Genomic DNA, 27,031 nt, shown 5'->3' with positions numbered 1-27,031 from the left:
GTGGAAACTGAGGGCAGTCACTCAGCGTAAGAAGTTTTTTTTGTTTTTTTTTTTTGTCCTGAGTCAGCAGTAAAACAGAATAACAGAGACAGATGAGAGAAAGCCTTTGCACGTTTGATCCGACAGAGATACATATGATTCCTGTATTAAGGACTAAAAGAACTTGAACAACTAAAAAGCTGACAGCTCCCCACTTTCTGTGTCAGCATTATAGTTGGAAAGTAGGCGAGTTGCCTTCTGTACTTATTTATCTAGTCGATGTTATGTTTTGCTCATAGCAGAATGGCATGGGACAGAACTCCTAATGAAAAGGGTCTTGCCAACCTCACTGAAAGTTTTTGTCAATATGAGAATAGTGACTTGCATGTGTTTCTGATCAAACCAAGTCAATTATTGACATTTTTTGGAAAGACGCACATTTTCCACATTTCCTGTGGGCTTCATGTTGCACCAATTACCACTTATTACTTTATCCACATTTTCCTAATGTTCTAAAGAAGCAGTTTGCCACTCAAATCTATCTAACTCTGCCATCTCTTGAGGTCTTCATACTTTCATTTGACCTTTTCCTTTCTGTCTTCAGACAGAGAACGAGAGACCTCTCCTCTAGTCCGCCATTTGTCATTTTCCTAACCACGGTGCTTCCCTTCTGTAGGCGAGTGCTGAGCCGTGATGTTGCGGCGGGTTGCGTGTTGAGCTTGGCATACTGACAGGCACATGTTGAGTGTGTGGCCTCATGGCTGCATCACACCTCTTGTTCTGCCTCTATAATGGAATTACGAGCACCAAGCAAAAAAAAAGACACAGTCAGCAGTTCCTGGGCCAAGCAGCTTTATTCAGCCATTTAGGCAAGTCCTGTGGGTTTGGTTCGCGGACTGCTGAGCACTCCCTGCCAGCGCATGCACACACAGGCACTCGGCCGCTCAGAAACACTCAGCCATGGAATTTCCTGCCGGTCTCCCAGGAATGAAGCACTGGGATCACATTTGATGGGATTTACTTGGCTTTACTCTGCAAACTTCTGTTTTGGGAAACACTTTGTTGGTCCCCTGTGTTTGCTGTGATAACTTCACTTACAAACCATGTGTTATCGAAATAAATTCAACATCAAAATGGATGTTTTGACCAAATGAACACGATAGACATTCAGTTCTCACTCTGGTTACATGACTACCCTGTTTGTTTGTGTGTTCAGGGGTTTCCTGGTGACTTTGGAGAGAGGGGACCTCCTGGCCCTGATGGGAACCCAGTAAGTGAAATGATGTAGACACATGCACACTCTATTCACTTGTGGCAAAGTGAAATTCATCATGTCTGTCCGCAACATCCCACTTGACAGATTTCCCAAGATTTCATACTTTATTTAGCACCTTTCGTTAACAAATACAATGTGGTTCGAGATGGAAAATACACTTAAAAAGACCAATGCAAAAAGTAGTTCCAATAAAAACAAATGCAATAACAGCACTTCTCTTTTTTCAGTGTAGGTCCAGTTACACCAGTGCACTATGTCTGAATAATCCTGAGTTTCAGAGTTGGAGCTTATTTGCATTGTTTTACAGGCATAACATTTTTATTGTTGCACAAGACAGACTGAGAGTTAAATCCGTGGAGTCATTCAGTAACTCTCTCAACCATCATAATCCATACTGGTATGAGGGCACCATCAGCAGTTTCACTTGCCTCCGCTCTTTCTTTAGTTTTGACCCACACTGCCTGTGATTGACAGGGTCAGTGTTAGATTGTGATTGGCTGACCTCGGAGAGCCTCCTCCAGGCCTCATTTCCTCTCCCTCCAGAGGGGAGAGGGGACGTTCCATTTGGCTGAATTCATCTCCTTTCATTCATAGCGGAATGGAGGAGGCGACAGGAAGGCCACACTGGGCTGTGTGTCATCCATCTCTCCATTGGAGGCATGGCTTGGAGAGGATGTAGACGTGGCCTGTGGCTGCGGGGTAGATCATTTGGACAACGAGCCTGTGTGTCAAGTGCCAAGTGCTCACTCACTATGCTAAACTGAATGGAGAAACATATTACTCAGGCTATCAGTGGAGGAACAGACTAGTAAATGAACAAAATATTGAAACCTACTGTATGCTTACATGTGGCCTCCCCCCGCTGCAGCTCCTGACTTAACTGACTGTGTTCATGTTGCATCCTCTCTGCATCTCTCTCTCTTTCTCCTCTCCCTCCCTCTTAGGGTGAGCTGGGAGCTCCTGGCCCATGTGGAGTCCCTGGTCTTATTGTGAGTGTTGTGGTGTCCTTCTCACTGCCTTTTATAGCTTTAGATTTTGTGATTCATAGTTTATGCTTAGCGTCCTTGTTCCTCTTGTTTCTCTTTAAGTCCCACTTTGTCCCTCTGGAAAGCAGTAGGATGTAGCAGTAGCTACTGTTTTGAAAATTGCTATATGAAAAAGTTTGATTCATTACTGGCTATACTTATAAGTTTCTCCTACATCTTTCTGTTGGAGACAATCATCTTTAAAAAAAACAAACAAAAAAACATCTTTGTTGCTGATTATGAACACTGATCCAGGGTTTCAGCTATAAGGACTTTAGGGTGCCAAAGGCTGGCATTGAATGTCAGGCCATCTAAATAATCTTGTATTCTCTGTGGCTTCTGCGTGGCTTCTTTTAAATGAAAAAAACAGGGTTGTGTATAAAAACACGTTTCTATTCTTCATTAATCGTTTCAGTAGTGGAACTCAGGTATCCTATCGGCACAAGTATATAGCAAAACCCAGATCTAGTTATGTTTTAGAGTTTCATGTGCTTCTTCAGTTTAGCAAGTATATGTTTTGTGTTTGTTGTTGGTGACAGGGAGACATGGGCCCTGTTGGCATCATGGGCTTAGCAGGACCGCCAGGACTCAAGGTAAACCATGTGGATATGTTGTGAATGTCTCTGGTTTTGATATTGGTGTGACATGAAGTTTGGCGTATTAGATGGTCACATCTTTCTTCAAACAGCCTAGATAACAAGAAAAAATGAAGTTAATGTTTTTCTTTTAATTATTATTTTTGCTCCCAAGGGAGTACCAGGAAACCCAGGGGAACCAGGACTGAAAGGTGATAAGGTGATCTGCATATGTCTTTATTAGAACACTAATCTTCTAAATCCATGAATGCTGGAGAGCATATCACAGAAGTGTATCTCTGCAAGCAAACCGATAAACCCAAGCTATAATACATGACTTGTGTTACCCAGCACTCCCATGGTGCATGTCGACTGAATACTTTTCTGCTAACATTCTGGTTATTTTTTCATTCTTCTTTGTGTTTTCTCAGGGGGATGTCGGCCTGCCAGGAGAGCCAGGGGAGCCTGGTTTCCAAGGGGACAAGGTATGTGTCTGTTGGTATGTGCTTGGATGGTAGAGCAGGTCTTATAGATGGTGGGATTGGTGGTTCGAAGGCCTGCTTCTCCTGACTGCATGTCAAAGTCTCGCTGAGCAAGACACTGAACTCCATATTTCCGGTGAACGGAAACCAGTGCCTTGTTGGGCATCTCTGCCACCATTGGTGTGCTTGTGTGCATGGGTTAATGAGTACTATTGTAAAGCCTTGTGACCTGCTCTCTAAATGCACTATATAAGTGCAGTTTACCATTTATTTTTCCTAGCATAGAAATGTAGTTGGTGTGTTTCTGTATCTAATCAGCATTTTCATGTATGTGATTCTTTTTTTTTTAAAATTTTTCTTGTTTTGTTTTTGACCTACTTTTTAGTCGCGTTCACTTGACTGAGCTTTTATGTTACAGGGTATCCGTGGCTCACCTGGGTTTCCGGGTCCCCGTGGAAAACCTGGACAGCAGGTATTTTCTATCCCCCTTTCAAACACTGAGTACCAGCAGAGAAAACCATGTAACATAACTAACACTATATTTAGTTAACAGGAGCTCAAAGATAGAGTTTCCAGCACCAGTGCAGAGTTGGGATCTCTTTGATTAGACCGCACAGTTAATCAGAGATACGTGATAGCACAGTTTATCTCTGTAATGTACAGTATTAGTTCGTATAGAGATCATTCTTATTTTTTCATTAAGCAATTTCTTTTCAAGCTTAACTGCTTTGGTTGCTTGTATGTTCTCAGTATGTAAAGGAGTGTCCGTTCCTGAGTGATCAATAAACAATTGCTAAAGTACTGTCCATCTATTGAAGCAAGAGTAGGCCGTGAGTAGACACAGCTTCTCTCTTCAGATAAGAAATTTGGTCTAAAAGCATAGTCGTGTGCTCAGTGGGGTATGGAAAGTCTTACAGTGCACTCAAGGAAGAAAGCCCTGGAGTAAAAATGGATGGAAAGGTATACAAAATGGGTTCAAATGTATACAAAAGCAAATTTCAGGCACTCGTGTGTAGGAGAATTTTTGTGCAGGAACTGTAAGCTAATCAAGCACAACCAACCCCTCAAAGAGCAGGGCACGGGCAAATTCCCAGTGCAAATACTCCCTGAGCATTAAGACTAATCCACCAGTTGGCACACATGTGCTCTAGAGTGTCCTTAATATCTTGAGCGCTCGCTGATCTGATTTGAGATTCCTGGGAAAACCCACTCTCTTGCTTGCTTGACCTGCTACATGATGTCTGCATCTTGCAGAAGTGGATAGTAGCTGTGCTGAGTAGCCTCATTCCTCTCATTCCTCCTATCAGGATCTTACCTGGGCTCCAATAGTTTGGGTGATTTGGTGTTGTGAATACTGTAGCTTTAGGAAAAGTAGATTTCCATTTAACTTGCATGTACTGTACACAACTTTGAATTGCATACAGTAGATGCAAAGATTTTCTTTCATGGTGCTATGAGACAGATTTTTCCTGCCATCTTCAGCTTTATATGAGATCGTTTTGGTAACATACCGCACCATGTTCCCAGCTATGTAGTGAGTTTAGGCTATGGTATTGTCAATTCGGTTAGTTATTTTGAGGTTGTCTGATCTTTGTGATAACAGTATGATCATTTGTGACATTTCTTAGGGCAGACCTGGTGAAAGGGGCCCTAATGGTTTACCTGGCCCGCTTGGCCCAGAGGTAGGACAGATTATATTTACTAAGTATTATATTTTGACTAGATGCATATTTATGTTGCTCTATCTGTGTATTTAATATGTTAATACGATGTGGCTTGCAGAAAGTATGCTACTGGGTGTTGATGAACCTATGGTTTATTTTCGAAGGGCTTTCCAGGTGACATTGGCCCACCGGGTCAAAATGGCCCTGAAGGACCCAAGGTTAGTAGAGTGAAACTGAGTATTTAGACATGACTTGTCAAGCTTCACAAATGATGTGAAAGTTCACTTTCAGTCTTGTTATCCATAGGGAAAGCAAGGGACAAGAGGTTTGCCAGGTCCAAGAGGAACACCTGGACTTCAGGTGGGTTTGACTTTGGTGTGTTGATATTTTGAAAATGAGCAAAAGATAAAGATTTTTTTCTTCCCCTGACCTTTTGCGGCAATTTTCTTGTCAGGGTGATGAGGGACCAGTTGGGCCAGCTGGACCTCCTGGACTCGAGGTGAGTGCTGATTGGATAATCCCTGCAACTCAAGACCAGTTAGAAAACACCGTCAAAACTGTACTCATGTAGGATCTACTGTACACACCAGACCACAATACATTCTACACAAAAGCACCATGTGTCTCTGCCTAAATTTAGGTTTACCTAATTTGCAATCCATGGCCTGTAATGGACAACATGTCCGTTGATCTCTCTGTTGTTCTACAGCTTTTTTGAAATACTTCCTTTTGGACACCGTATACTCATATTACCAGCTTGGTCATCAAATTGCTATGCTCTTTTCTATCATTAAAAAACACACACATACACACACACACAGTGGGATGATTGATTTATAAAATACTTTGGCTAAATACTTAAAATAATGAATTATTAATGTCAACTATGCAGTAAAAGTTAATTAAACTAGGGGCACAAAAGGGGACTATAAATAGTCCCCTTTGTTGTTTGGTTTTTCTCCACCATATGTAGACTTAAATTCTCAGTTTTCAGTATCTGAGCATAGAGCATAGCGGATAAAGTGGCCATGAAATCCCAACTTAGGATTTTGTAAGACACAAAGAGGATGGCTTTAAACTGTTGCAGTATAGATAAAAGTCCACAGTGACTATCTCAGTCCAAAAAACTCTTTGGAGTCATCCCGGGCAAAACAATAGAGAAGACTTATCCAGTGAAACTCTATTTTTGCAATGGCTGACTCCAGTCTGCCATTTCCCAAACGTGAAACCCACAAGTGATTACTGAAAACAAACACAAATGACCCAATGACTTTTGTGAGTAATAACAAGAATTTGAGGCTACAAATGGCTCTTTGTTCTCTGGATCATTAAGTTTCTTACAGGGATTTTGTTGTTTTCCCATCAATTGTTGGTTTGTTTTGTGCCATGGCCTCTCAAGGGACAGCGGATTCACAGACTGCACCTTTTACAGAAGATACAGACTTTATCGTTTTGTTTTGTGGAGCTGCAGTACACTTCTATGTGTCATTTTCGCTCTCTGTTCAGGGCAGGCCTGGGAGGCAGGGATTCCCTGGATTGACAGGCCCAGATGGACTCAAGGTCAGACCTAATAGTCACACGTCCACAGCTGAACCACTGTCATCCTTAACTGAACATTCTCTCCCTGGTTCTTTTTTGTGATAATATATCATCTGAATATGTGTAAATTAGATGTTAATTCTCCGTTACCGCAGGGGAATGGGCCTCCAAGCACATTTCGTCTGATTTGAACTAAAAACGAAAGGCTTGAATAAGTTTGTCATATGCTAATTGGCTGCTTTCCTGTAGGGCGAGACCGGGATAACTGGCGAGGTCGGAAAGCTTGGCGAGAGGGTAAAGGCTTTTCTCCCTTTTTCTGCTGATTTCTGTTTGATGCTCACTGTGTCTGTGTGTGTTTGTTTTGTTGGAGCCCCAAAGCTGAGCAGCCTATTATGACAAATATAACTCCAACAGAAGTAAGAGAAATAAGAGACAGTTGAGACGGCATGTTTTCTCTCCTTCAGGGACTGCCTGGTTTTTTTGGGCCTATTGGAGAGATGGGCATCGCCGGAGAAAAGGTTAGCATGGTCTCAATTTGTCAGACTTTGCTAGTGTCACAATTTGGTGTCGTCCAACATCCAGTTTAATCTGTTGAACTGCTTTCAGTTGATCTAGCATGTGGGTAGTGCTGAAACAATAAGGCAATTAAAGCAAATTTGCTGTAAGTTAATTGTTTGCCATATAGCAAGCAAAAGATGCCAGCTTCTCAAATATGCAGATTTGCTGCTTCTCACAAAGTAAATATCTCTGAGGTTTGGACCGTTGGTCAGACAAAACCAGCCATTTTAAAGCATCACTTATGTGAAATTTGTGTTTGGCATTTTTGACTGTTTTTTGATATTTTGTTTACCAAGCGCTTTAATCAATGAACCTACACAAGTATTAGATTAATAGATCATGTAAATGGTCATTTATAGTGTGCATCCTCACTTGTGGACTTTCTCTAACCGTGGCTTGTGGTTCCTTAGGGGGATCGAGGGAACACAGGTGCCCCTGGGCCGCCAGGTGAACCGGGGCCGATGGTAAGGAGTAAGTCTGGACCCTGTCTCTCGTACCCTGGGGCATTCAATCCTACATACGTAAGGGATGGGGGTGTGATGTGTTTGGAGAGACTGATTTAAGCAACTAAACAATAATCATCTAATAGGCGGATGATATAAGGCCACCCAGTCTTGTCAGAAATCTAAGCTAATTCATGATTTCTTTGATAAATAATATAGATATCATTTAAGTAATGTTTTATCCATCAGGGTCACACTGGAATACCTGGAGAGACGGGGCAACCTGGACTGCAAGGCATCCCAGTAAGTTTACTGTTATCATTGTCATAGTTTGTTGTTCAGTGAAGGTAAACCAGAGACTACACTGGCCAGTCTTGTGGCCTCCATAACGGACCTTGTTTGATACTTAATACCAGGTTGAAAAGCAGTGTTTCACTGCACTCTCTTGCTGAAAGTCACAAACTTGTTGCGCTCCCGACCACACCAAGAATCAGTCATAGTTGTGGTTTGTTGTGGTCTGAAGTGTGCTGTATTGCACTCGTGACCACATCCAACAATGATGTCACAGTGTGCAGTCACGCCCTGAACCATGCACTTACATCACCGCAGCAAAGTGAGACGTAACGCTGGATTTGTACTCCTTCATTGCCCCAAGTACAACCAAGTGCAACACTATGATTGTTTTCCTGGAGAGACTGTCTGAAGATATGCACTGTTATCCCTGTTTTTAAATGATATTGAATCTGTGACAAACTGGACCTTAAACTACTGGAGTTTATAAAAAAAAAAAAAAAAAAAGGAAAAGATTTTCAGCTAGTGTTAAGTTACTCTTCAAGAAAAATCAATTATTGACTCGATATATCAGTCTAATCTCTCAAAAGATGGTAGAAAGGCAGCCTTTGACAGTCGACATTATCAAGATCAACTGCTGAGTACTGATAAAATAGGTTGATTAGAAAAATGTGCTGTAGTCTGTGGCAGTTGTAACAGTTTCTATGTACTTGCATTCAACTTGCCATTGTTAATAAAGATAGAACTGAGACTTAGACAACTGTTCCTCGTATCTTAGTTAACATAGTTTGATACAGTCCAACTTAAACAATATTTCTTCACATTCAGGGGCCTCCTGGTTCACGGGGATCCTTCGGCATCAGAGGACCGAAAGGCATTAGGGTAAGTGATCGAAATCTCTGTTATAAAATCTGGGTTCAAGATAGGGTCGAAAAGATGTTGAGTTTGTAAAGTGATGTTCACAAATAATTCCCTAGGTTATAGATACCCAAAAGGTAAATCAATCTTTGTTAACCTTTAAAATAAATATGCATGAGAAATTCAAGTATTTACATGTGTAGAAAAAATCTGTAGATGTAAAATAATAAAAATTGAAAAAAAAAAAAAATACTGTTTATAAAATCTGTGAGCAAATGATGTCAGTGGTGAGGTTACACAAAGAAAAGAAAGAAAAGAAAAAAAAGTGCTTTAGTGAACATGTGTGTAAAGATACAGAGCAGAAAAATGGGTGTAAAACTGGGTGGGTGTAAAAGTGTTCAAAGTTCCCACACTGTGTGTGACGCTGAAGTGGCATGAACTTTGAACCTGTTTTTTACTCCTGAATCTGATTGGACAATGACAATCCAATCACAAAGCAGAGTCCAATCAAAGGGTAAGTGGTTCCGTTACCTTTGTACCTTCCTTCCACCGCAGGTCCTGAAAAAGCTGAGTCATCATTTGTTCTCAGATTTAATTCACACGGCCTCTTCGCCTTTTTATCAACCAAACTGGAATTTCTCATGCAAATTTATTTTACAGGTTTACAAAGGTTGATTTTCAACTACAAACTTAAGAATTATTTGTGAACATTACTTTACAAGCTCAAAATCTTTTGGACCTGATTTGAACCCACACCGTTGGTATCCTCTGGTTTAGATTGAAATAACTCAACAGCTATCAGATGAACTGCCATGAGATTTTGTGCAGACATTCATGGTCCCCAGAAAAGTTTTATTGTCTTCTATTTTGTCTTCTACTTTTCCAAATACCTGCAAAAACCAAACACATTCCCATCAGCTTCAGCTGTGCTTTTTTTGTAATGCTAATTAGCAAATATTAGCGTGCTCAGACTTTTTAAAATCTTGTTTCATAACAGGTCTTCTCCATGGAAAAAAAACAAAAAAAACAGTTTTGCTGTATAGTAAATCATGTAGTTTACATCCGGCAGCAGCAGCAGCAACAACAACAACATTTTATTTGGAATAGTTGGAAGAAGAACTGTGTAACCATGAAAGAGCACAGAGTAGAGAAACTGGCAATTCGCTAATCAAATCCAGCCATCCACAGATACTTAAATCTCATCAAAGAGCAGTGCAAAAACACCAGACTTAGGATTGCTCAGCAACCTCCTCCAAAGAAGAAAAAACCCTCACACAACTAGTAGAATCAGAACATGTGCAGTGCATTCAGAGAGTATTCAGACCCCTTTAAAATTTTTCACATTTTTGTATGTTGCAGCCTTATGATAAAACAAAAATTAACACATCAACATAAGTATTCAGACCCTTTGCTATGACACTTGAAACTTAGTTCAGGGGCCTCCCATTTCTCTTGATCATCTTTGAGATGTTTCTACACCTCGATTGGGGTCCACCTGTCGTAAATTCAACTGATTGAACATGATTTGGAAAAGCACACACCTGTCTATATAAGGTCTCACAGCTGACAATGCATATCGGAGCAAAAAAACCAAGCAAAGAGGTCAAAGGAGCTGCCTGCAGAGTTTAGAGACAGGACTGTGTCGAGGCAAAGATCGGAGGAAGAAAAATCTGCTGCGCTGAAGGTCCCAAAGAGAACAGTGGCCTCCATAATTCTTCAATGAAAGAAGTTTGAAACAACCAGGACTCTTCCTAGAGCTGGCCGCTCGGCCAAACTGAGCAACCAGCGGGGAAGGGCCTTGGTAAGAGAGGTGACCAAGACCTCGATGGTCACTCCAGAGATCTTTTGTGGAGATGGGAGAAACATATAGAAGGACGCTTGGGATAATTCCAGTGTTTGCTGGCTTTTCCATAACTGAGTTTTCTACTTTGCAAAAATAGCCTTTGGTTGCGCAGCAGGATCATTGGACTGAATGAATAATTGATCTAACACGAATAAGCGGTATAATTAAGGCATTTCATTCTCTGGTTTTACACGGCTCCCCTGATATCACAAGATGCCCCAAACATAATATTTAATAACTATAATAGCTGAAAATTCCATCAAGGCTTTGGAAATTAGTATTAACACCTGTACAATTAAAGAGTAATAACCTTTTCCTATGGCCAAAGTTTTGTATTTAAAATTGTGACAATACCTTCAAAAAAGGAAGGTGACAGGTTTATTCCTCAGGATCCACATCTTAAAAATATGATGCGTGTGGGGGGGGTGGCAATGGTTTACTCCTACTCTTACCTTACTTTTTGCTTCTCTTGTATCTTTTTAAGTTTTAAATTTTTACTTCTACAGCGTTTAGTCGTGCCCCAGTCTTACATTAGCATCATGTTGCTTTGTCATTCAATTTTGCTTAAAAGCAGAGTCTCCTATGTCCATATCCAATCTCATGTCTCTGAATTTAAGCAACTTTTCAATCTTGACTTGATGAGTTTCTGTGATATATAAGTAGGTCATCGCCACCATTTTATCTCAGGTGTTTCCACTGCACTCTTCAGTAAAAAGCCCTAAATTGGTGCACTTTAATAGAAAGCTTTTGAAAGTGGGTGAGCTTAAAGCTAATGTACCTGATGAAGTTGAATAGATCAGAAAAACGGATTATAGAGGGGGGGGTGGATAGTAAATATGCAATATAAAACATGTTGAATTTAATAATTCAAATCGTCAATCTTGCTTTTTTTTTTTCCCCTCCCAAAAAAAAAAGCTTGAATTCCCCCTGCAGTTTCAGCTGTAGTCGTGTGCTTTTTCAAGTGACAGTAACTAAGACAGATCACTTCCATAGTACCATGAAGGTGTGACTTGTTTGAAGAAAAGTTAAATTACACTGGAAAATATTAAAATGATCCCCTCTTATGCCCAAATGTCACTCGGTATTAGACAAAACAGGTTTAAATAATCTAGAATGACTTTTTCATTAGATGTGTCAATCTCTATTTGTCTCTATATAACAACATAAATGATTGGAAAGCAGGCAGCATGTTTTTGTTTTTTTTGGATGATCAGAAACCTTATTATTGTATTGAATATTTTTACCTCATGTATTAACACACATTTCACAAATCTGATATAACTGTCATCAATCACAAAGCCCCAATTAGAAATACAAGAGTTTTTCCTCATAACTAAACACCTCTATGTCTCGGTCTCTCAACAACAGTGTTTAAAAGGGTTTGTCTGCTATTGCCAAGCAGCAATTAAAATTTCAAGGCCTTATATAGGTAGGAGCTGAATCCTGGTCTGGCTCTGTTTAGATCACATTTTATATGAGATGCTTACGTGAACAACAAAACAAAAGACACAGTCAGACGTTGAATGTTTTCTGACAGCGAATAGTTTGCTTCAATTTGAAAGGCAAGGATGAATCATTTGTGACCTTTTCCCAAGGCTTCTTTACAATAACCCCAGTGTGCAGACGGTACCACTGTGTGTGATCGTGGAAAAGACGGGGACAAAGTCTACACAGTGTGGATCGGGCACACTGTGGAGCTAATGCGTGGATGCCAAGTATTTGCAAAATAGCCACAATCTTTAATCGTGTGTCTCCGGTGCGGGCGAAACCATACTACATTATAAAACCCAGAGACCCGCGCTCTAGGCTCCACTAAATGGGGATGACAAAAATAGAAATTGAACGGCTAAATTCATTGACTTGATGTATTAAAGAACATGTGCCTTGGGTGTGTTAAAGGCCAGGTTTTCCAACACTATGCTTCAGTGAGAACTTTATTTCTTTGTATAGGGTCCGCGAGGTCCTGATGGCCCAGTGGGGGAGAAAGGGTCTACAGGAATAAAGGTGAGCATATGGTCAAAAAGTCAAAGATGACCACAGTTGATAAAAGAGCCTCTTGTTGAGTTCAAGTTTGTGGCTAATTGTTTATAATTTAACTTGACATGCCAAACTGCCTCAGAGCAATGTCTGGCCTCAAGCTTCCTAACTGCACACATCAAATCTATCCCATGGAAAGCAAGGATAAACAAAATGAAGTTTCTTCACGGGGGGGAAAAAAAATCTGTAGAACTTTTCGAACCAGCTTTGTTCAGCAGACTGTAATTATTAACTATTTTTAACATCTAAAGAATCTTCACAGGACACTCTGTGTTAACTACAAATCTAACAACAGAACCTTAAATCAAAGACTCCTAAAATATTGATGGTGCTGGTGCACCATCGGGAACATTTTAACTCCAGGGGATTTTAGAAAGTTTAGATAACTGAGTTGGATGTTTTCTTTGCAGGGCCCTGACGGCCCACCAGGAAAATTGGGCCTGCCTGGAGAGACGGTAAGGAAAATCTGGCTTCTTCACTTTCCTTTCATAGTAGTAATGACATTATTAGCAGCAGCAGCAACAATCCTGGTTAGAGTACATTTGGTCATGTGCCCTCTCAAGGTTGCAGAATAAGTATCTAGGATAAATAGAGTACCATGTTGATACATTTGTCCCGATGAAGAACAATTTTCCAGGCTGACTTGGAGGGAAACTTTTAATTAAAGCAGGGGCAGATAAACGTTCTTGGAGTTTTATTTGAGCTGTCTCCTTGTTGTTACATAAAGCACATGGTCAAGTACGATATACATCTATTAAGATCTATTTAATCTACTAACCTTTAAAGTGGACAATAGCACTGCTTCATTTTTCATTGTTTTTCTTCAATTATATCCTGCCTTTTTGACTGCGAGATCTTTATGAAGTGCATCCTCAGCTGGACTGAAAACCTCCAGGGATATTCACTTAATGCAAAGTAGTCTATTATTTGATTAGTTTGAAAATTAATCAACAACTTATCAATACATCAACATTCACTGGTTCCAGCTAATGAAATGTGAGGATTTGCTTCTTTCCTCTGTTTAATATACTGTAAAGAAGGACAGGGAGCATGCATAGAACTGAGCATCAGTCTTATGCTGACTATGACTTGGCCTAAGAACAAACAGCACCTTTTAAAGCCTGTCTGACTGTACTTATTTTTCTATTTTTGTTCTTTTGCTGCAGGGAAGGTTTGGTGAGCCCGCTGAAGCTGGGCCTAAGGGATTTCCAGTAAGTGATTGGGGCTAACAGAGGTCTGTTTTAGGTCAGTCTCAACTCTTGGGTTGGAGACATTTTGGGGAACATTAGTGGATAAGAAAGTCTTGTGTGGTGTGCTGTTTCTCTAGAGGGAGTTATGAAAATAAAACATATGTATGAATACCAGGGGTGTGTGTGTGTGTGTGTGTGTGTGTGTGTGTGTGTGTGTGTGTGTGTGTGTGTGTGTGTGTGTGTGTGTGTGTTTCTGTGTGTCTGTGTGTGTTATAACGGCTGTATTATTTTTAGGGTGTTCAAGGACCCTCGGGACCTCCAGGAGCCAAAGGAATTGCAGGAGAGCCTGTGAGTTTATTATGTGCCTACATGAGTGTTCTCTATTTTGGTTCCATAGTTGAAAATAAACATCATTATCAAAGAGTGTGTGTGTGTGTGTGTGTGTGTGTGTGTGTGTGTGTGTGTGTGTGTGTGTGTGTGTGTGTGTTTTTTTTGTTTGTTTGTTTTTTTTGGTTCAGTTATATCAAATTTTGGAAGTTGCAGAATCACAAAGAGGATATAGGCAGAAACCGTAGTGTCTAATTATCTATAATGACCTGTGGCTCTACTACACTACACTACACCTACTGTGCAACCTTCTTCTTGCCCTTGCACATAAACTCTGAATTTCCCTTTTGACACCTTTTTATTCGGTGCAACTTAGAAACCCGCAGTCAAACCCAAAGCCATGAACAACTTAATCCTCTTTTTCTTATTCTGCTTGTGTCTCTCAGACACGAGCAGAGAAGTAGTGGGTCTGAGACAATTTGATTTACACCATCTCCTTCCTGGAGAGGCAGCTTTATTGTAGCCTGAATCTGTCTCAATAAAAGCAGGCCTGTTTCCATCACTTGCGGAAGCTTTGTCTTAGTGTTTTTGAATGCTCTTAGCCTTGCAGATTACCATATCTCCACAAATCCACACTTTCTGTCTGGTTCTTATTTCTTTTCACATTTTTCTTCTTTTACTGTCACTTTATGAAGGTGTTTGTCCAAGATTGGAAAACACTATTAACCTTTTTATTGATGCCCCTGCTTTGTCACCGCAGGGACCAGCCGGGCCACCAGGAACGATTGGGCCACTGGGGGAGATGGGGCTGATGGTGAGTTCGATAACACAGCCGGTGTAAGAACTCCCACTGACTTCTTGCATTAGCACTGAATACTAAAGGCTGTCACCGTTTCTGACAGGGTCTACCAGGGAAGACTGGAGAGAGAGGACTGCATGGTGAAACTGGAGACAAGGTGAAGATGAAGGTTGAAATGATGCTGTTGAAACTTTCATTGATTATTAAGATATTGCACTGGTGGACGGACGTATACTTATGTTTGTGTTTTACATCATGAAGACTGGTATGGGATGATTACAACAGCCTTTGCTGCAGTAAATGGTTATGGTCATGGGCGGGAGGGCACCTCCTACTACTACATGGAACCATATTTGTGCCTCAGTCCTGGGAGTGAGATGGGACATTTTAGTGCAGAAAAATTTTTTATAAGCAAATAAATGATGTTTTGTAGAGAAATTATCATTTTAAATTTAGTTTGAGCCTACTAAAACTAGGTATGTGACGAAAACTGTAGTGAATAAGCTACTCGCGTGTGACCTCCAAATGCTTCTACAGTACCTATCATCTAATCATCGATAATCCTTCGTGCAGTTGTATTGGAAACAAAACGGCCAATCAGAAATCTCCTACTCCAGTTTTCCAATTGGCTGAAGTTGTGGCAAAGTAAAACTGAGAAAGCTTATTGTGCACTTATGCGGATGATCAAATTTAATAGTTTTTTCCACAAAATACAAATTATGTGCTTGCAAAAAATGTTTCTCTGTGCTCAAAATGTCTAGTCTTAAGCTCATGATTTTGGGTGAAGATATAACGCCATATTACTCTCCATTACTGAGTAGGCAACACTGGCAAAAACAACCATGGTGGAAACAAAGGCTGTACATTAAGAGATCCAACACGTCACCAACATCATGTTTCTTCCCCTGGCAGGGTGCCACTGGTCTACCTGGCAACATCGGGGAGCAGGGTTTGATTGGCCAGAGAGTGAGTATCCCATGTTTTTCTTTTATTCTTAATGAGTTAAAGTGAACTGAATTTATTTTAGAAAAACCCTCTATGATACTCAGAAGTGGGCAAGTCACTTGCTACACATCTGTTTTTGCTTCCTGTGATTACTGTCCTTGACACTGTAACATGTCACAATATTTTTATGATTTGTCTAACAGGGTGAGGCAGGCATTGATGGGGAGGCTGGACTGAGTGGACCTGATGGAGCCAAGGCAAGTATGAAGATAAAAGACAAACTGTAATTGAAAATTGGAGATATGGAATGGGAAACATGTTTATTCAAGCCTTTGGCTAATAATCACATTGTTGTCACGTATTACAAAATTAATTGTTTCTGTCTTGAAGCTGTATGTCTGTGAACCCGATGAACTGCTCTGTTTACTGTAGCAGCTTATTCTAATTAGAGCAAGTTGTGTATTGTTTGTGAGAGATTGCCCTTTGTACAGTTGGAGCTGCATTGTGTTGACACTGAGTGAAAACAGAGAGAGGGGCTATTTTAAGAGCTCTACTGTCTGGCAAGTATCGTGACAGAAAAAAAAAAAAAAAAAAAAGACGAGAGAAAGCACAAAAGCCTGTCTATTCAATGGAGCCAAACTGCTGGAATTTTGGCTGACAGACCAACAAACAGCCTTTGGCTTAGAGAAGGTGGTAAAATGTGAGCACGGAGGACGCTGAGGATTTGAATAGAGTCAACCTGAGAGTGTTCAGCTCTGTGCTGTACAGGACTTTTTCGGTTGGTCAGGAGAGTAAACTACTTTGAGCGATACTTTGAGCCAAAGTGCAGCACCTGGATGGAAAACAGCAGCTCAAGAGGAATTTGCAGCTTTTACTGTTAACTGCATTTTCAGTGTTCACTGCTGTATTACTTGGTGAAATTTGAACTTGAAATTCAATAAATAACCATAGGATCATATTTTAATAAAGTCGTTGCATCCCGCAAAACATGTGAGTAATTACGGTAACATGGCAGGTTATAGAGTCAATGTCACATTTGTTAAAACTACAGCTGAGCCTCAGCTCACTTTTTGGTGACAAGTGATGCTCTGGGAGCATTAAAAAACATGTCAAGTCACTGTCACTTTTTTTTTGTTTGTTTGTTTTTTTCCATTTTAGGAAAATTTCTTTTCTGAAACACTTTTGTGTTTCACCAATAGATAAATCATGCTTTTGTGTCATTCTGGCTAAACCACCCTAACTATCTGTTTACATGCCTGAGCTGTCAAGTAGAAACTGCTGCTGGCTCAGAATGATGCAGCAACATTTTTATGTAGAGCGCGCTGTAGAGCTCACATCTCTCCAGTCCTGGCTTCATGTCATTGATGGCCTGTGAGTACTGGATAAAATTAAAGATTATTTTCATAACCTGCAGTGCTCTTCAAAATCAAGCTCCTACTAAGATATGTAGACTTTTAACCCGATACAAAAATATTGTTGACCAAGCTTTTGTTGTTTTGGACCCCCAGGTTCTGTAAAGTATTACAATATAATAAAGTTTTTGCAGACATTCGGTCATTTGATAATGTGGAATATCATATGAAAACTTGTAACTACAGACAGATCTTTCATTGACATTTAATTTTGCGAAGGTAGTTTGTCATTTTTGTATTATTTATGCTTGCCCTGAGAAACTCAAGTTTGTATTGGATATAAAAAATAGTTTTTTAGTCTGAATATTTTATTCAGATGTATTCAAACTACAGCAGGCCAAGATCCTAGCTATGGTTGCCTGTGATTACGTCAAAATGGTCAAGTATATTGTAACTCAATTACATGATCACCTTTTTTTAATTAGACTTGTACTACTCTTCTCAGGGTGAAAAGGGGGACGCTGGTCCAGAAGGTGCCAAAGGAGACAGGGGTGAAATCGGCCTGAAAGGAAAGGAGGGAGATCCCGGGCCTCCTGGACTCGTGGGTGTAAGGGTGAGTGCCTCAGCAGCCAACTCCAAATTTCATTCAGTTCCCATGAAAAGACAACTCTTTTTGTCCACTTACAGCCCTGTTCAATTTTCTTCTTTACAAGGGTCAAGAGGGTAAACCTGGTGAAATTGGTGAAAGAGGAAAACCAGGAGAAAAGGTTTGTCAGTTCACTTGCTCGGGGCTAAAATACACCTTTCATTCGTGGATGAAAGGGAGTTGAATAGTTCTCTGCTGTAGTAGTAAACAGTGAGGTCAGAAACCTCCATAAGCATGACATTGGAGGTGCTTGTCAAGAAGACTTTCAGTATTAAATGTTTGAATTGTCAAACAACCCAAATACTGTTCAGGGAAGTTTGTACACTCTCTGCATACCTGCTCATTGATGGTTTCTCTCCAGGGGAGCAAGGGTCACCAAGGTCACCTGGGGGAGACTGGGCCAGTCGGTGAGCGGGGAGAAATGGGGTTTCTCGGACAGAAGGGAGCAAGAGGGACCATCGGGCCAGTGGTTAGTTCTTTACAGATGGACTGAAGGACTTGACTGGTTGTTGGTGGATGTGGGCTAAATATAAATATTTCCCTAGGGTGCTCCAGGGAGAATGGGCCAACAAGGAAATCCAGGCATATCAGGTTACGAGGTAAGCACTTCTTCATGAAATGTGATGGGATAATACATTTCATTGCAGGATGTTATGAAAGTGAGGAACTTACAGCACGTCCAAAACCATACACTGCTGTCAATTCAAAAATGTTAAAAAACCGTGACAACCTTCTCAAGCTTCTAAAATAAAGGCCTTTAAACTTGTTTTAGGAATCCTTTTTTCCCTATTACTATTTAATATATTGTATGGAAAGAAAACCTTTTATTTTTATGTTTTTGCCAAATAGTAGTGTATGCATAAAATAATATTGGGTGTGTGGGTAAAAAGGCAAAAAAAAAGTAGGGTAAGTTGTTGACAGGCACGTTACCTAATGACGATGTAATGCCAAAACTTTGTAGCTGTATTCAGTAAATCTTTTTGGAGTCCCTCTAGTGTGTGGGGGCCCTTTGTCTTGATTATTATTTGCAAGTTTTTGCCAGGAAATGCTAAGCACCTTTTTTCCTTACAGCAGTGTGCATCTAAAAAGCCTGGACAGTTGTTAGAAAGGTGTCTCATCTAGGTTGACATTACATTATTGAATAAAACCTGTTGACTTGTGAGACACTATGCCTGTATTCTTCTGGTGTTGATGAATCACAGGCTGATTCTCATTTGCTGAAGTTTTTTTGCTTCCTCTTCATTCCACAGTCGGGGGGGGGGGTCCTTTTTAGTACTTGGATGTGTTAACAACCCTGTGTGTTGTTTTGGTTAATTTGATTTTTTTATGGAGTGCAGGTCAAATCAATGTTCCTTCCCCCTCCGCTGACCTCACTCTTTTGGAGTCTCCAGCCTATTACTGAAATTTGATTTCTCATCATTCTTTGCTATTTAAAGGTATAAACCACCCTAAAACATGACATCTTATCTTTACTAATGGCATTGTGGATAGAAGTAAGAAACATTGTACAATTTTAAATCATTTTTGCCTTAAAACTGACCATTAGAAGGCAGAAAGTAGGAAACATCTGTCATCTTCAGTGGGGGCCAAACAAGGACAACTCGTGCAAAGCAACATAAAAATTAAAAAAGAAAACACTGAATTGCGGAAAGAGGATGGTCTGTCTTTCTCTAGCTAGCCATATCTGTTTACCGCTAGCCAAATGTACCTCCATTCTATCTATCCATACCAATGAAGACACTTCTCATTTGCCGGATGAAATATGGGAGTGATGGAGAAACTTGGGTTTGGGTTGGAGTTTGACAACAAGCCCTCTCTTACTTCATGCACAAAGGAGATAAAAACAGTAACGTTGCTGGTCTGCACCTGTGTATGCGCATAAGATTCAGGATAAGATTGGGGTGAGAAATGGATTATTGCAGATTTAGGGCTAAAGTAGAAGCAAATTGTTAAAAAATACAACCATGACTTGATTCATGAATCACGAAATTGCATTCTTCACAGAACCAGAGGATGAGGTGATGATTGATGATGCTGTTACAGAAGTTTTATGATCCTCCTCTCTGTAGCTGGATTCCACGTGTTCTCTACATTATGAATATGTCACATGATAAAGTGGAGTAAAGGCTGCGAGTTGACAGTCCTGAAATGAGATTCAGTCACAAACTCTCTTTCTTGTCATAGGGTCACATGGGACCACAGGGCCCAATGGGACCCCCTGGGCCAAAAGGTGAAAAGGTACATCCACAAAATGATTTGCTGTTCCTAATAGCTGTCTGCGCTTCGATCAATCATCTAATGAGCATCATTTAACAATGTGAAATAGTCATGCAGCACGTTGTCTTTGAGTGCATGGTCAGTTTAGTTGTTGCACTGGGACTTCACTTGTGTCCCTAATTAGTGCTTCTTCTGTCTGTCTTGTTGTCCTTGCAATATTCCTCAACTCATCCCTAATTTGATCGATGATATGAACTAGGGCACATCCAATTAACTAAGTGCTGTCAAACGTATATAATTAGCCAAGCACCTGGACTCTTCTGCTCATGATTTTGAGGGTAGTAGCACCATAATTTGTGTTTATTTGACAGGAGCAGCACACAATAGAACACACTGCACCAGAATTTAGTGAGATGCTAATTAGCATTTTTTTAGTCCCTGGGCTGGAGCCATCTGGAAGTGGATTTGTTGTTTTCTCTTGCCAATATCCTCGAAATAATGGCTCTGCTTGCTCTTTAATTAAATCAATATTATGCTATCACACGGGTCATTGCAAAATTTATGATTTTCAATTTAGAGAGGCAGGTAACCCTGGAACTAAAAAATGCTGCAGATAAATACATATTTGTGTCACAGTTCCCTTAAAAGCACTTATGCTACAATATATATTGCTTTTCATCCATGTAAGTGTCCGTTTTGCCTGGCCCATGGGCATCACTAATTATCCTCCTACTTTTATATGCCTGCCGGGCTTCTTTTATTTATTTAATTTGAAACATGGATAACACATGACTCTTAAAATCATACACACATACGTGGTTATTGGTCAATGAATTCCATAACGACCCTGGAACAGACATTAGCACCATTTATGTGAAATGAGATCATCCTGGGTAATAGCTCATGTAATGATATGCTAATCACGTAAAGAGAGCGGGCAATGTGTTTCCATTGTCATACTCTTTCAAACAAAACGTGCATTGATTTTGCGCAGACCATTGGATTTCACGGAAATGCCATTGATTTGCAGTTGTTCATCTATTCCGATATGGCTTGTTTAGGGTGAACAGGGGGACGACAGCAAGGTAGAGGGTCCTCCAGGTCCTCAAGGTGACAGAGTGAGTTTCTTACACACTGTACACCAGTTTTTCCTGTGTTGTTTGTTAGTGGTGTTTGGGATTGTTTAATTCATTTGTCTCCATATGAATCCAGGGTTCTCCTGGAGACAGAGGAGAGAGAGGAGAGCCAGGTGACCCTGGAGACATTGTAAGTGAAATTAAAAAAAAAAAAAAAAAAAAACCCGACTTGTTGTTGGCTGTTGTTTTCAGGTATAGTGTCAATCAGGTTTAAGTAATGTTCTATACATTGAACTGTAGAAAATTACATTTTCCAGGGTCAAATGGGTTTTGATGGAAAGAGAGGTGACGCTGGTGCCCCGGGGATTCCTGTAAGTAATCCCATTTATTTTTCTTGAAATGTAAAACTCAGATATATATATATATATATATATATACACAATCAGTGTAATTCAACCAAACAGTAATGATCATTTTCAGGGACATCCTGGGCCAAAGGGACAACCAGGGCTGAAAGGATCCAAAGGTGATCAAGTAAGGACATAAATGGCATGATTTTGTTGTATGAGAAAACTAAGTGCAGTATTATTAGACTGTATTTCCTGTCATGCAACCATGTCAGAACTGTGGAACATGAATTCTTTATGCTCCAGGGTCAGAAAGGAAAACCGGGGGCAACAGGCACATCTGGGATCAAAGGACCACCAGTGAGTTGGATGCATTTCTTGTCTAACTATATAATCAGACATAACTCTGATTCTTAAGCCCTTTGAGGCAAATTTATGATTTGTGATTTTGGGCTATATAAATAGTATTTGTCTTGACTTGACCTCACAGTCGAACTACATTTTACTATTTAAAATCAATTCAAGCTTTGCTATAAACATTTCTGATTGTCTTTCATAAGGGTCCAGAGGGTCCTCCTGGCCCACGGGGAGTTGTGGGCAGGGGGGGACTTGAGGGGCTGCCTGGATTGGATGGACTGTCTGGCAAAGATGGAAGTAAAGGATTCAAGGTGAGGGCAGTGCAGTGCGCTTATTTTTTTTTTGCTAAATTTAATCATTATCAGCTCTTATTAACTATCTTTTGTCTGTAGGGGGAGCAAGGAGAAGATGGATATGTAGGTTTACCTGGAAAACCCGGGCAGAAGGGTAAAACTGGTGTGACAGGGCTTCCTGGAAGCCAGGGCTTCTTTGGACCAAAGGTGAGAATGATGGGTGGACAATTTGCACTACTTTAGTTACTTGTGCTAAGAAAGTTTTGATCTTTCTCACAAAGAACTTAAATTATGCCACAAGCATTTTTATGGATTACACTGCAGGCAAATTTATTGCCAGTATCAAGTGGAAATTGCCAACTCAGCTTTAATCTGCCAGGGCTGCCTCCCCTGGCACTATAATGCTGCCATTATATTTGGAGCATTTTCTGATCTCAAAGGCCAAAGTCCGTACAAAGACTTTATACAATCTCTCAAAAGACCTCATATTCACTGCAATAATTTTGGGAAGTTAGTGTTGCGAAATATGAAAGAGCTGGCACAGTCTTGATTTGCATGGCTTTGCCAATATTACATAAAATTTACATATGCATGACTGTGACAAAAACAGAGAGGCTTTATTTATTGGACCTGTGGTGTTAGGCACTTTTCACCTCACTGACCGTGGTTAGAAAATAAAGTTGCATTCTGATTAAGTTATGTATCAGTGATTTACATGCCAAGATTTTTTGAATCTGGTAAGTTTGTTATGACGTAAACTGTAGTAGGTTCTTCTGCATCCTGTGGTAATAAAACTTTTAAAACTGATATTAGGGGGCACCCGAGTGATGTAGGGGGGACGGCACCAACCCAGCACTGCTCATATCCAGGTTCAATTCTTGGCAGTGGTGCTTTACGTATTGGTCAGGGGCCCCACTAAATGCAGGTAGCAGTGTCCATTGGTGGGAAGCCAGTGAAGGACTTGCCGCTGCAATCGTGGCTTCTACTGCTTTGTCTGGGAGTCTGTGCGGAGGCCGTTGGGTGGTATGTGAGGAGAACATTTATGTGTGTTTGTGTGTGTTCTCCAGGGTGAGAGGGGTCTCCCAGGCCAAACTGGTCCAACAGGAAAAAGAGGATCTTTTGGTGGGATAGGATTTCCAGGAAAACAAGGAGACCAGGGACCTAGAGGGCAACCAGTGAGCACTGACTTGTCAAAATAACTTACTGCAGTTCATTTACATGACAACTTCTTAGCTTGTGCAGTGATGAAGATTACCATACTTTCCCCTTCTCTGTGTGCATCAGGGGGATACTGGTCAGCAAGGATTTCCAGGGGTGTGGGGTCTGTTTGGGCCAAAGGTATGCTCCCATCAAGCTCCTCTCAAAACCGAAATGATGACCTCAGGTCAATCAGACCTATAAAGTTATAGTTTTCCAGTCTGAGCTAAGTTCTTAACCCTTAGGCCAGAGTTATGGTACTGCTCTGAGACGGTAAAATTACCCAAAAAGTAATTCCTGGGTTTAACTCACCTTGTGGTTGAAGTACACTTGTTACGTTGAAATGCCTAAAATTGTCTTGAGGTACATTACATTATATTATCTTCAGTAAAAATTGTAATGAAGGCTTTTAGGTAGTAGTGTAACATGCCCAAGGATAACATCTGCAGCACCATAAGTCTGCTTTACTTACAGCAGTGCTGCACTATAGATTATTGCAAGATGAAGAAACAGAGCAGGCTTCACTGGAGTCTCACTCTTTAATTTAAAACCCTGAGAGTAATGCTAGGTATTTTATCACAGTGGGAGTTGAGTAGGAGTTTGAAGCAGATGATCTTTGTGTTATCTTTGTGTTAGTGTTCAGCAGAGTTTATAATACTTGCTCTAACTCAGAAGCAATGAGCGAGGATAATTAAAGTAAAGTCAGTCAAATTTGATAAAATTTTAGTTATAAAGGCTGTGTAACAAACTGTTTTAACATTTCTTGGATTTATTTTTTTAATGCCTGTATTAATGTGATGGCAACAGTACTGACCTTATTGAAATAAGAGGAGAGACAAAGGTTTTCCACTTCCTCAGAATTACTACATTTAACAAACGTAAGCTGTTTTTTGTTATGGTACTATTATAGCAATTATTTAGCAAAAACACTGTGCTGCAAACCATTTATTTTTACAGCTATATTTGGTAAGATTAAAACTGGTAGCATATGTGCCATTAAACAATTGGATAACAGTTTGAAAGTGGTGTATGAAAATATTCGTCTTGGCCACAATAGTCCAGCCGATTTGTTTCTACTATGAATATGTTTTGAACTGTTTTGTTTGGTGTAGCCCAAAGACAAAACGTAAGAGCCGTAGACCAGATAAAAACATCTGTGACACCACCCACAAGTTTCTAAATGGGTATTTTGAAGCTTGTGTTTGGGTTTGCTGTTCTCAAAGAGCAAAGGAATAAAACATGCCACTTTTTAAGCCTTAATATACAGTATTTTTCATAGTTTTTTTTATGTATCACACACAGACGCTTAATCAATTAATAATAAAAATTGATATATCAATAGTTTGTTGCAGTTTTAGTCGTGTGTACAGTGGGATAACTCCACAAACACCAAAGTAAAATATAATTTTATGTAAAAATAATGTATTTTATCTTGGGGCCAAAACACTGCTTTGTGAAGTTCATTAGCTGTCACATTCCAAAGTTGTAGTTTGATTGACGTCCATCAAAGTATTAGATCATTTCCTGTTAGTACCAAAATGTAAAATGACTTTGAGATTCTGTATACTAACAGCATACTATGACAGTATATGTAACAGTAATGGTAAATTGACTTATATATATATATATATCGGCACTCGCTCCGGAGGAACCAGGGATCAGGAGAGTATCTAGCAAACTGTATGTAATTAATATGTAGGTATGGGATTGGAAGCAGTAAAATTTCTTTATTCCAGCACCTAGTGACCATTAGAGGAACTGCAGCTTAAGACGTTTCGGCTACTTTAGTGTTTGACCATGGTGGTTGCAATTTGCCAACTGCAGAGAAATTTGTCAATGTATTAAATACTACTTGTTGCCAGCAGAGGTCAAAAAAGGTCATTGATTATTTAATACTGCTTGAACCTTTGACTTACCATACCTTGTCCATTACTACAAAAAAACAATTGTTTGTGTATTTGTAGGGACCTCCCGGAGACATTGGCCCAGCAGGGATACAGGGACCCAAAGGACCACGCGGTTTGATGGTAAGATGAAGATTAATGGTACTGTGGTAGCTCAGTGGCGTATTTCAGCCAATGCCAGTGCACTGAACCCTCACAAACTGCAAACTTGCCATGAAAAATAAGGACTGCTTCATCAGATGCTCCATCATATGTGCCTTCAGTCACTAACATGCCCCTGCTTTCCAGGGTATGGAGGGAGCTTTGGGCCCCGTTGGCATCATTGGCCCCAGCGGTCATTCTGTATGTACCTCATATCTCATCGTATCTGCCCAGTTTTATGTGACTTCTCTTTGCTTTTTGGCAGTGATGGAGTCATTCTCTGTCTCCTTTCTCTCCATCAGGGACCCCAGGGTGACAAAGGAAATCGGGGGGAGATGGTGCGTGGCGCTGTTTTTGATGAATACCTTTCTGTCTGTACTGTGAACACAGAATAGGATACTTAGTATGGAGACAGCACACCACTCGGTCTGCTTTGCCCTCAGCACTTTTCATTTCCTATTGTAGTCCACGGTTTGTTGTTACACTCACAGTGACACTTACCTACGGTGGAATTCCTCTCAGGGTGATAAATGTTGGCTGCATGCTCATCTCAAGCTTTTTAAAGAGGTTTGTTGAGTGCTCATACACAGGCATAATTCAAAAGCTCACTCCGAAAACGCCAACACTCGTGTATAGGTTCGCTGTATGGAAATAAAATTTCCGAGTGTAGGCTCGCAAAGAAGCAAGAGGGCAATTCAGCAGCCATACAACAGATAAAGACTTTATTGAATGGGTGGCATAAAGATGGCATTATACTGTACATGATAGTATAATATCAGGACTGCTCTCCAACTCATTGTATTATTGTGGGATTGTCCACTTATGAATACTGATTTCTTTTTTTTTTTTTAATTTCAATCAGGGGTTGCAAGGACCAAGGGTGAGTAATTATTCACCTCTTGTAGCTTAGTCATTTTTCTTTACTCAGGCCTGTGGTCTACTCAGTATGAGAAGAAAAAAAATCTCATCTTGATCATCTTATGTAAAGTCCAAGTTATAAATAATTTGAAGCCTAACGTTGATATGTGATTTTTCAGGGATCTCCTGGTCCTCGTGGGCCACCAGGACGACGAGTAAGTTCTTCATTCTGTATATTTTTTTTCAAATGAAAAAAGCCAAATCTAAAATGAAAAACAAAATGTTACTGAGTGTTTGACTTTAAACAAGCAAAAGAACTCTGCAATGATCATTTTTCTTTGTGAAAAGGGGTTGTTTGTTCATCTTCCAGCAATGTTTAGTTGACCTGGCTGCTTTTCAGGTCAAGGACAGCATATTTCAGAGAGAAAAAGACCCGAGGACAATTAATAACTGTCTTTAATGGTGCGAGCAGAGTAGCGTTTAGACTTTGCGCCTTCATAACAGTTGAAATGTACAAATGCAAAAGACAGTACATTCATGTTAGTATCAAAATGTTTGTGTTAAAGATGGAGAATTTATAGAACTACTTCATGAAAACAAATACATTGATTGGCTGTTGCTACAAAAATGCTAACATCAAAAATAAACACGTGTGCCAAAACACATGGTGCCTATAACACAGGTTTCTGTCTTTGGTCTCTAGGGTCTTCCCAGTTCTGCCCTTTCACTTGTAAGTATGTTTCTCTTTATTGTCAATTCAGGGAATGAAGACATGTTGTATTAGAAACAGAAAGTAAAAATGATCATGGTTG

The 27,031-nt window shown here is 40.2% G+C and overlaps 1 protein-coding gene across 4 annotated transcripts in view; it reads left to right on the top strand.

Moving 5' to 3' along the window:
- The window catches only part of col27a1b (collagen, type XXVII, alpha 1b), a 67,310-nt gene that overhangs the window by 35,523 nt on the left and 4,756 nt on the right, over positions 1-27,031 (top strand). For 2 of the 4 annotated variants that reach the window (XM_040154103.1, XM_040154102.1), the window contains exons 13-56: positions 1,196-1,249; positions 2,200-2,244; positions 2,820-2,873; positions 3,031-3,075; positions 3,287-3,340; positions 3,756-3,809; positions 4,966-5,019; positions 5,166-5,219; positions 5,308-5,361; positions 5,456-5,500; positions 6,508-6,561; positions 6,790-6,834; positions 7,005-7,058; positions 7,509-7,562; positions 7,791-7,844; positions 8,661-8,714; positions 12,484-12,537; positions 12,981-13,025; positions 13,737-13,781; positions 14,055-14,108; positions 14,848-14,901; positions 14,990-15,043; positions 15,799-15,852; positions 16,035-16,088; positions 17,689-17,796; positions 17,897-17,950; positions 18,191-18,298; positions 18,375-18,428; positions 20,014-20,067; positions 21,108-21,164; positions 21,259-21,312; positions 21,440-21,493; positions 21,603-21,656; positions 21,776-21,829; positions 22,030-22,137; positions 22,219-22,326; positions 23,187-23,294; positions 23,404-23,457; positions 25,281-25,343; positions 25,509-25,562; positions 25,664-25,699; positions 26,224-26,241; positions 26,399-26,434; positions 26,923-26,949. In XM_040154103.1, the coding sequence (XP_040010037.1) occupies positions 1,196-1,249; positions 2,200-2,244; positions 2,820-2,873; positions 3,031-3,075; positions 3,287-3,340; positions 3,756-3,809; positions 4,966-5,019; positions 5,166-5,219; positions 5,308-5,361; positions 5,456-5,500; positions 6,508-6,561; positions 6,790-6,834; positions 7,005-7,058; positions 7,509-7,562; positions 7,791-7,844; positions 8,661-8,714; positions 12,484-12,537; positions 12,981-13,025; positions 13,737-13,781; positions 14,055-14,108; positions 14,848-14,901; positions 14,990-15,043; positions 15,799-15,852; positions 16,035-16,088; positions 17,689-17,796; positions 17,897-17,950; positions 18,191-18,298; positions 18,375-18,428; positions 20,014-20,067; positions 21,108-21,164; positions 21,259-21,312; positions 21,440-21,493; positions 21,603-21,656; positions 21,776-21,829; positions 22,030-22,137; positions 22,219-22,326; positions 23,187-23,294; positions 23,404-23,457; positions 25,281-25,343; positions 25,509-25,562; positions 25,664-25,699; positions 26,224-26,241; positions 26,399-26,434; positions 26,923-26,949 (2,505 nt within the window). The remainder of the gene's footprint in view (positions 1-1,195; positions 1,250-2,199; positions 2,245-2,819; positions 2,874-3,030; positions 3,076-3,286; positions 3,341-3,755; positions 3,810-4,965; positions 5,020-5,165; positions 5,220-5,307; positions 5,362-5,455; positions 5,501-6,507; positions 6,562-6,789; positions 6,835-7,004; positions 7,059-7,508; positions 7,563-7,790; positions 7,845-8,660; positions 8,715-12,483; positions 12,538-12,980; positions 13,026-13,736; positions 13,782-14,054; positions 14,109-14,847; positions 14,902-14,989; positions 15,044-15,798; positions 15,853-16,034; positions 16,089-17,688; positions 17,797-17,896; positions 17,951-18,190; positions 18,299-18,374; positions 18,429-20,013; positions 20,068-21,107; positions 21,165-21,258; positions 21,313-21,439; positions 21,494-21,602; positions 21,657-21,775; positions 21,830-22,029; positions 22,138-22,218; positions 22,327-23,186; positions 23,295-23,403; positions 23,458-25,280; positions 25,344-25,508; positions 25,563-25,663; positions 25,700-26,223; positions 26,242-26,398; positions 26,435-26,922; positions 26,950-27,031) is intronic. The other 2 variants (XM_040154104.1, XM_040154106.1) reach the window with 2 other exon arrangements.

Source organism: Xiphias gladius, chromosome 19 (genome assembly GCF_016859285.1).
Source record: "Xiphias gladius isolate SHS-SW01 ecotype Sanya breed wild chromosome 19, ASM1685928v1, whole genome shotgun sequence".
Classification (NCBI taxonomy): domain Eukaryota; kingdom Metazoa; phylum Chordata; class Actinopteri; order Istiophoriformes; family Xiphiidae; genus Xiphias; species Xiphias gladius.
This window is presented reverse-complemented; position numbering and strand designations above follow the sequence as displayed.